Raw genomic sequence first — 14,997 nt, 5'->3', positions numbered from 1 at the left:
TACGGAGGAAATATTAGATGTGTAATCATTTGTAATCTTAATGTTCCAGAACCCTGGGGTTATTAGTAAAACGATTGGAGAAAGGTGGAAAAGCTGAACAAGAAAACCTTTTTCATGAGAATGATTGTATTGTCAGGATTAATGATGGAGACCTTCGCAATAGGAGATTTGAACAGTAAGTACATTTACTGTACAGTATATTGCTTTGTTTAACCTTTAACCACTGCATGTTGTAGTAATTTGAAGAAATAAAGTGTTTAAAAATAAATTGTCTTTGTACTCTTTTTAATAAAGGAGAGCTACAGACTATGGTTTGTTACAGCATTAGTGATTTTTAATTAGTTAAGCTACAGCACTACAGAAGAATTGCCATCATTAGACTATATGTAGATTTTGTTGTTGTTAGATGGTTTATGCCTCTTTTCTTAAACATTATGGGCCCATTTTCATTACCCACTAATACAATGAGTCTGGTTTTATTTTGAAAAATAAAGCAGGATTCTTGTTTTATTATAAACAGTGTGACATGTTAAATATATTAAGACAATTTGGAGTCCTTTATTTGGCATTTTAAAACATGTGTGTTCCTTCGTGTGGAAGTATGATATGCACAAAAGTCAGTTCTTCCCTGTAGAAATTTGTGACATTATACATTTTTGCTTAGGAAGGGGATGAGCTTTGATGGAATCCCAAAATGTTTAACCAAGAAGGCTTTTTAAAGTGACAGCAGGTATAGGACATGCAAAAATAGTTGAAAGAAAATGGAGTAGAGAGAAAATAACTTAATCAGAAAAATACTACTGAAATTCCATTTAGAAGTAAATCTGAAAATAGTAATTTACCTATCAATACCTAATGTGTTGGTAGCTAACAGAATAATAACAATGTAAACAATGGGCATGGAATAATAACGGAATAATAACAATGTAAACAATGGGCATGTCTACACATGCATTAATGTGCAGCTGTTACTGCGCGTTAAGTTCAGTATTTGTAATAACAGGTACTACCTCAGTGCATAGTAACTGGTGCTGTTGTGCAGTAGTGCTGGCACACGTTTTTTTAGTGACACTAATGCACAGTAGACTAACTCTTCTACGCATTAGTGTGTTAGCACAGCTTTTGCCATGATGTGGTAATGCGCAGGAGAATTAGTCTACTGTAGTGTCTCATGTTGATACACCAGGATAGATGTATATTTGTAGTCAGTTCCCATTATGCCTACTGTAGATTGGGATACCATTGTACTTGGTACTGCACCACCACACAGTAAAAATAATATCTTTATAGACGTTGATGACAAATTTTGAAGGAGGACCAGGAAAAGTCATTCTGTTTTCAGGTTTTTATGCTGGGAAACAGCATATATGAAAGTGCAGAAGCATGCTTCATTTCATGTTAGGTGATATTGTAGTGAAAATCATATTTAGTTTGCATCACTGTTGTAATTATTGTAAATATAGATACTATCTTTCTGGAAAAAATGATCCTGAATTTAAACAATAACACCATATTCATCTCAGTAATTGTGGTAAAAGTTGTTGCTGTAATGTGGAAGGTACAGAGCTGTTTGTTGAGCATGTTTAGTCATAGTTTGGCCCTATGGCAATAAACCTTAGCAAAAAGCAGCCACAGTAGATAATTAATAAACAGATTCAGGTTTTTGATTTGTGTTTTAGTTTCAGTAAATATGTCCATTGGCTCACATTTCTTAATTAACATCAGTAATTAGGCTTGTAATGTTTTGTAGTCTGCCAGTCTTAATTTGCTAATTCTCTGTTCATTTTTTAAACTTAGAGCACAACATATGTTTCGTCAAGCCATGCGTGCACCCATCATGTGGTTCCATGTGGTTCCTGCAGCAAATAAAGAGCAGTATGAACAGTTATCCCAAAGCGAGAAGAACACTTACTACTCCAGCCGGTTTAGCCCTGATTCCCAGTATGCTGACAACAAAAGTATTAACAATGCTGGACTTCACACTTTACAAAGAATATCTAGAGCGGGTAACCAGTCGGACCAGACAGACTCTTACTCACAGCTACCTCACAGTGTGAATTCATCAGGGAAACCACCATCAGGCCTGGCTCCATCCCCTCAAAAAGTTCTTACCTCCATTGCAAACAGTGGATATAACACAAAAAGGATAGGAAAGAGAATTAATATACAGCTGAGAAAAGGTAAGGAGTTAATACACTTCTAAAGTTATTTGTGCTGAAATTATATATTTAGTATGAGTATGTGTGTGTAATTCTATGTATATCGTTAACATACATGGTCTCTGCATTTGGTCTTTCAGATTAGTCATATTATTAATGAGTGCTGAAACCATATGGGAGTTTTCCTAAAGCCCTTTTATGTGAGTGTGTTCTTTATATGCAGCATATTTTACAAAAAACTGTTTTAGAGAATGTTAAGGCACTCTCTAAAATATTAATTGGGGCAAGTTTTTGTACGCTTCCACCTGTGAAGCCAGGTGCCTTACTTGCTATAACCATTATACTTTGGGGCTAGGCAGGTATGAAAATATTTATTTAGTCAATATTTTGAAAAACCTCTAAAATGGCTATAGTTCTATATTTAAAAACATTATGATGTTAAATCCTACTACCTCAGGCTCTATCTGCACCAGGAAATAAGTGTTTTGGATCCAAATGGTACAAAGCTGTCTCTGACACTGCAAGATAAGAGTAAAGTAGTTATAAATTCTGATATTTCCTATGTAGGGCCTTATGCTAGTGTAATCTGAGTTTGGGGTTAAGTCAATTTGGGGGAGAGAAGAAAACTGTGTTTATATTTTAGTGTGTGTGCGTACATACATATGGACTAGAGCCTCTCTCTCTCTCTCTCTCATATATATATATAATTTTTCCCCCCTCTAATTTATATGGAATGTATAGTGCAGTTAACATAAGTCAGTAGTTACAAAAAAGTTACCATACAGTCATTTTGAGATATGGTAGTTATTTCACGATCTTTAAAATATAAATTAACTTCTAACTCTGCCCTTATATTATAACTGTTGACAAATGACTTTTTTATGACCTTGCTTCATAACGTCTTTATGAAGTTTAAATAATTTTAAGGCAAGATGTATTACAGTCTGCAGGAACAAAAATTACATTTGAAATTGTATATTGAACAGTTTACCAATATGACAATGTATACTACATTGACCATATTTTACTTAACATTCATAGAAAAAGTTTTCCATTTAGTATTAATCTTTTCTTAAACGAAACTGAAGACCGAACATATTGAAGGTTAGAGATTTAATGTGGCTTCAAAATTACTAGGATACCTAGTTTCCTTCTAAAATTATGTGTTCTCTTATGTGAACTTCTCATGAACTACCAGATTGCTTACTTCTGGTAACTGAATTTTAAGCTCTACAAACTTTGATGACATAAGGTTGAGCTGACAGTTGCTTCTTCAAAAATAGTTAAGGCCATCCGCTTAAGACAGCCTGCTTGGAAAAACTTACTGTAATTGACTAAGGCAAGACTCATTGGATTTACAAGTATGCCCTCAGTTGCTACACTGATTTTACCTTTTTTGGGCATTTAATGGAATGAACAAATAGGAAACCTAAATTGTCATATATAGCCACATCTGATTTTTTTTTTTTTTAACTTTCTCTGAAAATATAGCTCCACATAGCTTATGCTTAAACCCCATCAACAGTAATTGTGATTGTATGATTGTCAGCTAGAGGAGGAAATGTAGCATTTTGTCATAAACAGTTTTAAAATGCCAAGGTACTGAGAGAAGGAATGCAAGCATGGCTTTGTATTTGCTAGAGCAGAGACATCCAGGCTGTATTATGGGGTTCTCTTCAGGCCTTGTGGAAATTTGGCAGGTCACATGATCCCATCTCTTGCCTTTGTATTCTACCTGAAAATCTAAATTAGAGATAGATAGAAAGTGTTTAATGCATTTCTAATATAGGATAGCCATAAAAGCAGCTGTTGCAGTTGCACCAAGGATGTGATATGAGCATGAATGGAAGGGAGATGGAGTCTCTTAGGACCTGGTTCACACTCTAAAAAAGTTGTATATCTCCTGTGCTAGTAAACTGTTGCACTGAATATTCAATATACAAAAAAATACAATTGATCTGTGTTTATATTTAATATTTAATTAAAAAGTAAGCCTTTAAGCTTAGACTTAAGGCTTAACAAAATCTCCTACAATAGATATTGGAAGTTTGCCATTTTGTTTATAGTAAATTATTTTCATTGGAAGAATTTCTGTGTAAAGACAGCACATGACTCAGAATGTTAACAGTTACCCATGATAATTTAGTATTCTATTATTATTTTTGATATTTTATTTCATTTATGAATATCCATGCTAGAAAGAAACATGTCTTCTCATCGTGATTTTTCATATGATTACTCTGAGAATGTACATGCAAAGCAAGAAATGAAGCAAGACGCTTAAGTATACCTCCAAGTAGTTTATTATAAATATAAGTGCAATGGGGACATTGATTGTCTTTGATTATGTCTAATGAAGGATGTTGTAATAATAGAGGCTTTATAGAAACTTAACAAATGTGCTTTCTTTGCAGCTAACAGACTGCAGTTATTTCACCAATTATCATCATTAGATTAAAAATTCCTTATGGGGTGCATTAAGTCATACAAGCATGTAAGGCTTCAACTTCAATTTCACTTCTGATTTAACCAGAGTATTTTGGAAAATAATGCATTGTGTGTGAATTGACTTTCTTCAATGTAGGGAGAGGCCTTTACATATTCTGATTTGTGCTTTTACATATTGTGTGAACTATGCCATATAAAATTACATAATAGGATGGCCTTGCAGTACAGGCCTTCATAATTATGATTTCTTAATATTTATTACCGTTTTGGCATTTTAAAATAACCCAGTGTTTCATAGAAATTAGCTCTTTAATAAAGTCAGAAGAGAAGGTCAGTCATATGTTTTAGTCAATGCAGAATGTTTGTTGGCTTTTCTAAATGAAAATTGATATCTGTTTATCTTTCCTTAAAGGTCAGGGCCTGAACTTTTAGCATACCAATTTAGGGGTTATTGCTGATATTCTAATACTGTTAAGGCCTCTGTATTACAGCCCCTCTTCAAACACATTAAGATAGCAAAAGGCATGACAGCTATCTTGTGGGGGTTTTTTATTTGTACATTGTACAAATGGGTATACAGTAAATTTAAAGAAGAAATTAAATTAAAAAAAAATCCTTTCAGATAATAAGGCCAGTCACATGCCACTCAGAATATTTGGCTAAATTTTGATCTCAGTTACACTAGCAAAAATACAGACTAACTCTTCATTGTATCAGCTCTACTAGATTTAAGGCAGTACAACTTAGCTGAAAAATCCCTCCCAACAGTTATGAATACAAAATATCATACTACAAAGAAAAATGATCCAGAATCCCTCTGCACATACTCGATAACCTACAACATTTTGCTTGGAAGTTGCTGAAGGACTGCTTTCAGTCAAGCATCACATCACTTGGCCAAATATACTGATCTTGAAACAATATGGACTATCTCAAGCTTGTTCTGGACTAGAAGCTTCAAAATGGCTTTCATATCACCTTAATGCAAATTTGAGGAGCTTATTCAAAATAAACTTTTTCAAAAAGAAGATTTTTATTTGCGCTGGAAAGAGGTTTTTATCTAGATAAAAATTATTTTATGTAAAGTGACCATGAAAGCAACAGAAAACTCTAATTCTCATTTCTCAAAATACTCTCATGTTCACTGACTATTTTATATTAAGTACTGAGTTGTCCCTAAGTAGGGTCATAGACAGTCTGCCCATTGGCAAGGCCCTAGGAAAAGGTGACATTCATAGAATCATAGAGAAATAGGGCTGAAAGTGATCTCCAAAAGTCATCTAGTCCAGCCTACCCAAACCATCCTATACAATCCATATTCTAAACTCTGCATAAGACTGCTGTCAACCCTGACACACCACAAGACTAACACCTGCATTGAACAAGTTGGGGACATGGGACTGAGCTGACAGCTCCAGGTAGGCCCTGCAGGAGGGGCCATGGCCACTCTGCCTGGCTTCGAGGTGCCCCCACAAAGCTCGGGGCCCAGGGCGGTCGCCCTGCTTCACCATGCCCTAGGGACAGCTCTGCATCCAGAAGATGATCTTCTTACAATAACAAATCTGAGAAAAATGCAGGGGTAGAGGTGACCTTTTTATATTGCCTTCATTTACCTGTCTGTAAGGCCTTTTACCTTGTCAGCAAAGAAGTCTTCTTCAAATTATTGGAAAATATTGGCTGTCCACCAGAACTTCTCTGCGTAATCTGCTCCTTCCATGATGAAATGCAAGGAACAGTTAGCTATGATGGGTCAATATCTGAGGTTTTTGAGATTCAAAGCAAAGTCAGATAGGTCTGTGTCCTAGTCCCAACCCTGTTTGTGATTTTTTTTTTTTTTTTTTTGATGTATGCTTTTGGGACCACCATTGAAGGAATTTTATCTACATACACACTGAGATGGAAAAGTATTTAGCCTCACATGCTTTAAAGTGAAGATTAAAATGCAAAAAGTTTTGATTTGTGAGCTGCTGTTTGCTGTTGATACTCCACTGATAGCCCACATAGAGAGTGACCTTCAAAGCCTCATCAGTCACTTTGTTCAAGCCTGGCAAGAGTTTACCCTTAAAATCAACATCAATAAGACCAGTGTTATGGGCCAGAACATTGGTTCACTATCAGTGGTCAAAATAGGTGAACACATATTGGATGTTGTAAATAAATTTATGCACCAACAACCTGTCACTTGAGCCGGAACTGAATACCTGTATTGGTAAAACATCGGCTTTCATGAGCATGCCGAGCAAACTGATGTAGAACAGCAAACTGACCATTAAGATCAAGGTTAAAGTAGATTCTGCTTGCATCATAAATGCCTCTTTTTACAGCAGTGATTCCTGGATGACATGCTCTACCCAAGAAAAGCACCTCAGCAGCTTCCATTTCTGCTTTTGCGGTGTTCTAGGAATTTCCTGGTGGGAGAAAGTTGTCTACTCTGAGGTCTTGGAACATGGCAATATTCTGAGCATCCATTCTCTCAGTCAGCATCAACTTCGGCTTGGTCATATGCAGAGAACATATGATGGCCCTATACCTAAGGATCTCCAGTATGGAGAACTGTTTACAGGAAGAAGACTGTGTGGGCACCCTTATCTTTATTTCAGAGATGTTTGCAAGAGAGCTATGAAGGCAATGAATGCAGGGTCAGAGAAGAGTGTTGAGGACTGAAGTGCTTGGAAACAGTCTATTAAGCATGGAGTGAAAACTAAGAAATAAGAACCCAACATGCAAAGGAAACAAGAAACCTCAGGAACAATCCTGCACCACATTCAGAACTGTTAACATGAATTTCACATGCACTGAGTTCTTAAGGGATTGTCATTTAAGAACTAGGTTCTACAGCCACACTTACAGATGTTCAATGAGCCGATTTCTTACTTGGTGCAAATCAATTGTCTTGCGAGACAGATGGCTGCCTGTGTCTATTGAATGGAGAAGGACCGCAAGCCGTGTTTCCTCTTTCCCTGTCTCTCTAGAAGTGTTCTATCAGACTTGCTTTTTATCTTGTTCTGCTGGCCTAATGATTGTTTAACTCTTTAATGCAAAGAAAACAGCTTTGACAGGAGATCATGAGAGTAACTGAGCCCCAGAATACTGCCCCTGTAGCCCAGCGACCTGGGCACTCCCCTAGGAGATATGTGATATAGATTTAACTTGCATCAGGCACAAATGAAGGAATATAATCCAGGCCTCCCAAATCCTAGGTGAGCGCTTTAGACTAGTGATGTATTGGATGAAAAGATGGCAACACTAGTATTTTGAAAGGAAGGACAAATGTCTGTTCAGTTTTTCAGACAAAGGTCTTAGAATTCGCCAGGGGGAGACTTCACAGCTGTGAACGCCATGTGGAGGCACTTCCCTACAGCCCTGTGTAAGGTGCTATACACCTGTATGGACAATACTTAGAGTAGTTTAAACTTGTAGCTGACAGACATATGTGATTCTTAAACTGGTTTAAATGCACCTGGAATGGTTCACAAGTGTACCTGGAATAGCAAGTGCTATTGTGAACCAGCTCAATATTACATATGGGCTCCAAGCCCTCTAATACGTTTCTGGTTGGCCCTCCAGCCATCCCATACTGCATTGTTCCTTACACTGCTTCCCCCCACCCCCCTCCCCACATACTACTGCAGCTGGTTACTATGGTATGTAATCAAAAGTCTACTGCTCCCTTTTTTTCCTTTTGCTTTTAATCAATGTCTTCCCTTGCATTTCTTTTTTTAATAAAAAGTATCTTTCTGACAGCAATCTGAGTTCTCAGTCCTTACTCAACTGCAGCCCCTCATAGCTTACCCAGCTCCTGGGAACCAAAAAGCATGGTTTTAAGCTCTCTTCTAAACCCCCCTCATCCTCACTAAGTCAGGTAAGCATACTGCAGGTTTGCAGTATATTAAGCTTACGTTTAGGAGAACAGAAAAAGCAGAAAAAATGAAAACACCGATAGCCACAGGTTACTTTCTCCCTGGGACCACCAAAGCATGGGTGCAGGGTCTCCCCCCAACTCTTCCGGTGCAAGACATCCTGGGCTGGGTGCTCTCTGCCTAGTGTCACAGGTGCAGCACTTCCCTCAATTGTGAACGAGTTCCTAGTCTGTAATGTTCTGGAATGGTCCAGTTGGTATGTGCATGTGCACCCTGTGTCATAGAGAAGGGCACCATTTTAAGCATATTTTTACTTTCATCATTTCCTATTGACCACCCATCTCAGCATGCTGGTCCCAGTGGATTCTGTTCTGTTTCTCAAGGCATTCACCTTTGGAGCTGAAGTTCTCCATGTTTGGGGTATTGTTTTTCAAAACTATGCCCTATTTTTAAAATGGATTTATGAGCTGAAGTCTCAACAGGATTTTGGATATTGAGTGTCTAAGTCACTTTCTGGAGCTTAGGTTTCTAAGTCACTTCTTTCCTTTTGAAAAAAACTTCCTCAAATCTGATAATTAAAAATGAAATCAAAATCACTTCTGGCACTTCCCCCCCTTAGCTATTGAGAGAAGTGAAGTGCTGCAAACCTTGTTTTCCCATGGCAAAAATAATTTGGATCCTTTTTTCTTAGCAAGGTTGTAAGAAAGGTCTGAACTTTCATACTGGCATGGTCACCAGATTTATTGAGGAGTGTGTACTTTGCTTGGAGAACAAATGCTGTTCTAAATTTGCAAAACCGCATAGATTCTGATATGCAATTAATTTGTGCAATTACCTTGATTGCACCTGCAGCTGCAGTAATTTCACAGCCAGGTGACCAGTTAAGTTTCAAGTGATCATTTGCACATGCAATTACTCTGATTGTGCATGCACAATTCTGAAAATATGGATCTCAAAATAAAGGGCCACAAAAATAACTTGTCAAAGAGAATCTAAAATGGTTGTGATCAGCTTAATGAAACCTTTTTTATGACATCACAATAGGCTGTCTTCCTGCGTAGCACTCATGTGTAATGCAGACTCTAATGAAGCACGCTAAACCAGACAAAGTTCATGGTTGATGAAATAATGCATCTAACTATCCTGAGAAGAATCTTAAAGAAGGTACTTCACTGAAAAAATAGCAGGGACTTGAATGGACTCACTACCTCCTGCAACCATTGCTGTGTATGGTACAGTGTTTTACCTAGATTTCTTTTAATGTAATAATGCGACACATTTTATATAGAAAGTAGAGCAGGCTGGCACCTTAAAGACTAATTGGTGCTGATGGGCATACGCTTTCTTAGGCAACAACCTGCTTTGTTGCATGCTAATTTTAAGAGTAGTATCGGCAACATTGAATTAAATGAGTGGCTTTCTTTGCAATGTACCTTTGACTGACCTTCAACTGTGCATCAGCAATATAATGTCATAAATATTTATTTCCATGACCTTAATTATATAAGGTGTGGCAGTTTGTGTTCTGTGTCTACCTAATTAGTTATACCTAATCATCTTGATTCTTTCTCCGCATCAGCAGTCAAAGTAGAATCGTCCATCTTCATGTCATGGGCATTAGATATGCGTGTGACAAAACAGTTCCTATTGCACTGCCACCCAGTGTCCAGCCTTATATCCAGTCAGGAGTTTAAAAACAATGTGAAAGTTCATAATTGGACTTCAGAATTATTATCCCAGTAAGATAAGTGTGGTTAACCCTAACAGATTCTGAAAAGAATTATTTGGTCACATTTTTATTATTTGGGTCACATTTGTAAAGTTTTCAATCTTCAGGGCTAGGTCCACATTTATACATGTTTTGATGAAAGATTTCAGCCTGCAGGGTCTCGGGTAGAGACTGGAGCCAAGTACCAGTCCATCGCATCATGGATTTGTGGCTCAATCCAACCTTTTGCCTTAACAAAGAGTTAATTTATATCTACATGCCAAAAAAGGGATTACAGGGAGTTTAGTGATCAGCAAAACAGTCTCGCCATTTAAGTAGCCTGTGCTCTTTTCAGCTCCCAGCAGACAAAACTGGAATAAAATTAATTAGATACAAAACTGCAAAGAACATTTATTGCAACAATATATCACTTTTTATTCTCAAGCACTTACGCTTGAGAGAAGATGGGAGCTTGAATAGATTCCAGCCTAGCCCTTGCACGTACAGTTGGAAATGATAATTAGCTAATGAATTAACTCAAAGTTTCTATGTAAAAAATAATGCAAAGGTCAAAATGAGTCAAGGTGAAGGCCCTTTGGGCCTTTGCAGCAAAGACTCTCCCTATGTTTAACAGTACAGCACCAAGATTGCAACTTTCCCCGCATGCCCTAGTTGACAAAACCATATTTGTTCAAATCCAAGTCAGCCTTTTTTTTACCCATTTAACATGTAGTGGGGAGGGGGAAGGTCTGTGTCCTGGATTCAAGTATGAGGTAGCAGGGGGCAGGCAGCTACTGCAGCTTTGAATCTGGTCTCAGCCCTGGTCTGGTCCTGGGGTTAGGGTTGGAGCCACAGTTGCTGTCCCCCTCCCCAGCTCTCTCAGCTCCTCCTTCCCCTTATCTTCACCCATACCACCACCTCTTCTTTATAGTCTTTTCATCATAGTTGCCCTGCTTTGAAATATGGATATTCCAGTGAGTAGCACATTTCATAGATTTCATAGACATTAGGGCTGGAAGGGACCTCGGAAGATCATTGAGTCCAGCCCCCCGCCCAAAGGGCAGGAAGTCAGCTGGGGTCATAGGATCCCAGCAAGATAAGCATCCAGTTTCATCTTGAAGGTGTTCAATGAAGGCGCTTGAACGACCTCCAGTGTCAGGCTGTTCCAGACCTTGGGGGCTCGGACAGTAAAGAAATTCTTCCTTATGTCCAGCCTGAAATGATCCTGTAGTAGTTTGTGACCATTCGACCTCGTCATCCCTTGGGGCGCTCTGGTGAACAAACGTTCCCCCAGATACTGGTGGTCACCCCTGATAAACTTGTAGGTGGCCATCAGATCACCCCTGGGCCTGCGCTTTTCCAGGCTAAAGAGCCCCAGGGCTCTCAGCCTGTCATCGTAGGGTCTGCTTCCCTGACCTCTGATCATGCGCGTGGCTCTTCTCTGGACTCTCTCGAGCTTCTCCACATCCTTTTTGAATTGTGGAGCCCAAAACTGGACGCAGTACTCCAGCTGCGGCCTCACGAAGGCCGAGTACAGGGGGAGAATGACGTCCCGGGATTTGCTTGAGAAGCATCTATGGATGCAAGCCAGCGTTTTGGTTGCTTTACTAGCCGCAGCATCGCATTGCAGGCTCATGTTCATCTTGTGGTCAATGATGACCCCCAAGTCTCTTTCTTCCATAGTGCTAGCCAACATAGCACTGCCGAGCCTATAAGGATGCTGCAGGTTTTTTTCCCCAAGGTGGAGAACCTTGCATTTATCGGCGTTGAACACTATCAGATTCTCGTCTGCCCACTTGCTGAGCCTGTCCAGGTCAGCCTGGATCATCTGTCTTCTGGTGTGGATGCTTTGCCCCAAAGTTTGGTGTCATCTGCGAACTTGGCCAGTCCGCTTCTGACTCCAGTGTCCACATCATTAATGAAGCTGTTAAACAGTATGGGTCCAAGGACAGAGCCCTGGGGGACCCCACTGGTCACCGGACACCATGATGAGTGACTTCCATCAATTACTACCTTCTGGGTCCGGCCCCGGAGCCAATTTTCCAGCCAGTGGATCGTGGAGGACCCAAGGCGACAATTGGCCAGTTTCTCCAAGAGACGATCATGGGACACCAGATCAAAGGCTTTTTTGAAGTCAAGATATATGACATCAATCTCATCTCCCTTGTCCAGGTGATAGGTCACCTGGTCGTAGAAGGAAATGAGATTGGTCAAGCAAGACCTACCCGCAACAAACCCGTGCTGGCTATCCCTTAAGATGTTGGTGTCGGCCAGTCCATTAAGGATGGCCTCCTTAATAAACTTTTCTAAGATCTTTCCCGTGATAGAAGTCAGGCTGATGGGCCTATAGTTAGCCGGATCCACTTTCCTCCCATTCTTGAAGATAGGCACCACATTGGCCTTCTTCCAGTCTTCGGGCTCTACACCAGAGCGCCAGGAGTTTTCAAAGATCCGCGCTAGAGGCTGGGCTATGATGCTCACCAGCTCCTTGAGTACCCTGGGGTGAAGATTGTCAGGGCCGGCTGACTTGAAGGTATCCAGCTTCTCAAGATGTTCCTTCACGAAGTCAGCATTAATGGAGGGCAGGGGATCACCCTCACCTGGACTTCTCGGCCCTGTAGGGGGCATGGGCGTCCCATGGGGCTGATGAAAGACCGACGCAAAGTACCTATTTAATAGGTTGGCTTTTTCCTGGGCGTCAGTTGTCAGTTGCCCCATCTGGTTCAGCAGGGGTCCAATGTTGCCCCTGCTTTTCCTCCGGCTCCTCACATATCTGAAAAAGGACTTTTTATTGTCCTTGATGCTCAAAGCTAGCTGGAGTTCAGTTGCAGCCTTGGCTTTCCTGGTATGCTCCCTGCAGGACCGGACCAGTGCAGAATAATCCTCCTTGGAGGTGACTCCTATCCTCCATCCTTTGTAGGCCTTTCTTTTTAGCCTCAGGAGGTCTTCTAGGTCCCTGGAGAGCCAGGGGGGCTGCTGTGCCCTCTTGCTGCCTTTCCTCCGAGATGGAATAGACTTAGTTTGTGCATTGAGGATCGCTCCCTTGAGGAGCAACCACTCTTCTTGAACTCCCCTCTCCCTGTGGTCACAGTCCCTTAGGGCCTCACTGACAAGCCTCCTGAGCTTATTTCTTGACATACTGTCTTCAAATAAACTTCTTGGTTCCTGCGACAGCCACTCCTGCACCATGAAAGGTACCTTTGCATCAATGGCAGATGTGTACCCACAAAGAATCTCTTTCAATTGTCCAAATAGGTGATAATCACTTGTTGCAAGATCAGGACTGTATGGCAGATGTGGTAAGATTTCAAAGCCCAGTTCATACAAAGTTGTGACAGTCACCCATGTATTGTGTGGTCTCACATTATGCTGGAGCTTTCCATGCCATTTAGGCCAAATAACTGGCTTTAGTAGGTCTTAGAAAATGTCAGTACGTGTTGCTGCTGATCATCATCCCCTGCTCCATGAAATTGCCAAGGGAGTGATCCAGTGCAATTCTAAAATAGGATGAGCAAGACCTTCCCAGAGGATTGTTGAGCATGGAATATTTCCGATAGTGGTGATGATGTGTATTTTCACTTCGTGCTCTGCCTTTTTCTATTGGGATGATAACAGTGAACCGAGGTCACATAGCCGGTGATGATGCACAAGTGGAACCCCTCACTTTCATCCCATACATGTTGTAGAAGCTGGGTATACACATCCACATCTTGTTGTTTATGCATAACTGTCAGTTGCTTTAGCACCCAAAGGACACATGCTTTCTGATAATTCAACTGATCATGCAAAATGGCCTGGATACTGCCAACATTTACACCTACATCTGCCACTAGTTCAAGAATGCTTGCTCACCTGTTTGCATGCACAGTGGTGTTGACCTTGCCAATGCTGTCCTCTGTCATGGCTGTGTTGGGGTGTCTTATGCTGAGTTCATTCACTACAGACCCGTGGCTGTTTTTTTAACTTTTTCACTCACTCATAGACCTTCTGTTGAGTCATGCAGCTCTCACTGTGCTGTGCCATAATCCTATTATGAATTTTGCACACCTTCAGCCCACAAAAAAATAAATGACAGTACTCTGCTCTTTGGTGTACACTGACAGTTGCATGTTGTTTAGGGCTATGGGGAGAAGTTGTACATAAATCGATTTAAGTGATCAGAAACTGGTTTAAAGCTGTAACAGAACAGAAGTTCAGTGTACACAAACCAGGTTTAAAATGGCCAAAACTGGTTTAAGATCAACCTGGTTGAATGTGGTATCAGACTTAACTGGTCTGGGTCAAACTGGCTTATGGAACTTCTGTCCCAGCCCCCTCCCTGGTTCAAGTTAAATCAGAGTCCCCCAGCATCCCAGCATGCTTTTTAGGCCTGGGTTGGGCTGTGTGTCTGCTCCAGAGAGCAGGGCTGGCCCCACCCCTCTTCTTTCTAGCCAGAACAAGGCCAGGGTATGGTGAGATGCTGGCCAGCATGGGCCCCTAAGGTGAAGGGGCAGGGAGGGGGTTTATTTCTCCCCACCAGGGCACCACAGCCAAGGTCTGCTTGGCCAGGGGAGAGCTGCTCCCGTTAGTGTGTGTGTGTGTGCGCGCACACCCGCACGCACATCTCCGCCCTTCAGAGGCAAGGGTGGGGGTGTGCCTAGAGCCAGCCAGGGCAACAGCCTCAGGCAAAGGGTTGGCAGGGAGAGGAATTAAACTCCCCTCTCTCCCCTGGGCACAGGTAACCCAGTTGGGGTCTGCCCAGCTTTCCACCCTGCTGGCTGCTTGTGTGGTGGGGGGTGTGGCCAGAGCTGGCCAGTATGGCCCTGCCATCCACCCGCCTCAC

At 40.9% G+C, this 14,997-nt stretch overlaps 1 protein-coding gene across 14 annotated transcripts in view; it reads left to right on the top strand.

The window, feature by feature from the left end:
- The window catches only part of PARD3 (par-3 family cell polarity regulator), a 723,581-nt gene that overhangs the window by 413,910 nt on the left and 294,674 nt on the right, over positions 1-14,997 (top strand). For all 14 annotated transcript variants that reach the window (XM_059729155.1, XM_059729152.1, XM_059729148.1 and 11 more), the window contains 2 exons: positions 50-175; positions 1,798-2,180. In XM_059729155.1, the coding sequence (XP_059585138.1) occupies positions 50-175; positions 1,798-2,180 (509 nt within the window). The remainder of the gene's footprint in view (positions 1-49; positions 176-1,797; positions 2,181-14,997) is intronic.

Source organism: Alligator mississippiensis, chromosome 5 (assembly GCF_030867095.1).
Source record: "Alligator mississippiensis isolate rAllMis1 chromosome 5, rAllMis1, whole genome shotgun sequence".
Taxonomy (NCBI): domain Eukaryota; kingdom Metazoa; phylum Chordata; order Crocodylia; family Alligatoridae; genus Alligator; species Alligator mississippiensis.
Note: the sequence above shows the minus strand (reverse complement) of the source record. Positions and strands in the feature narration are given on the sequence as shown.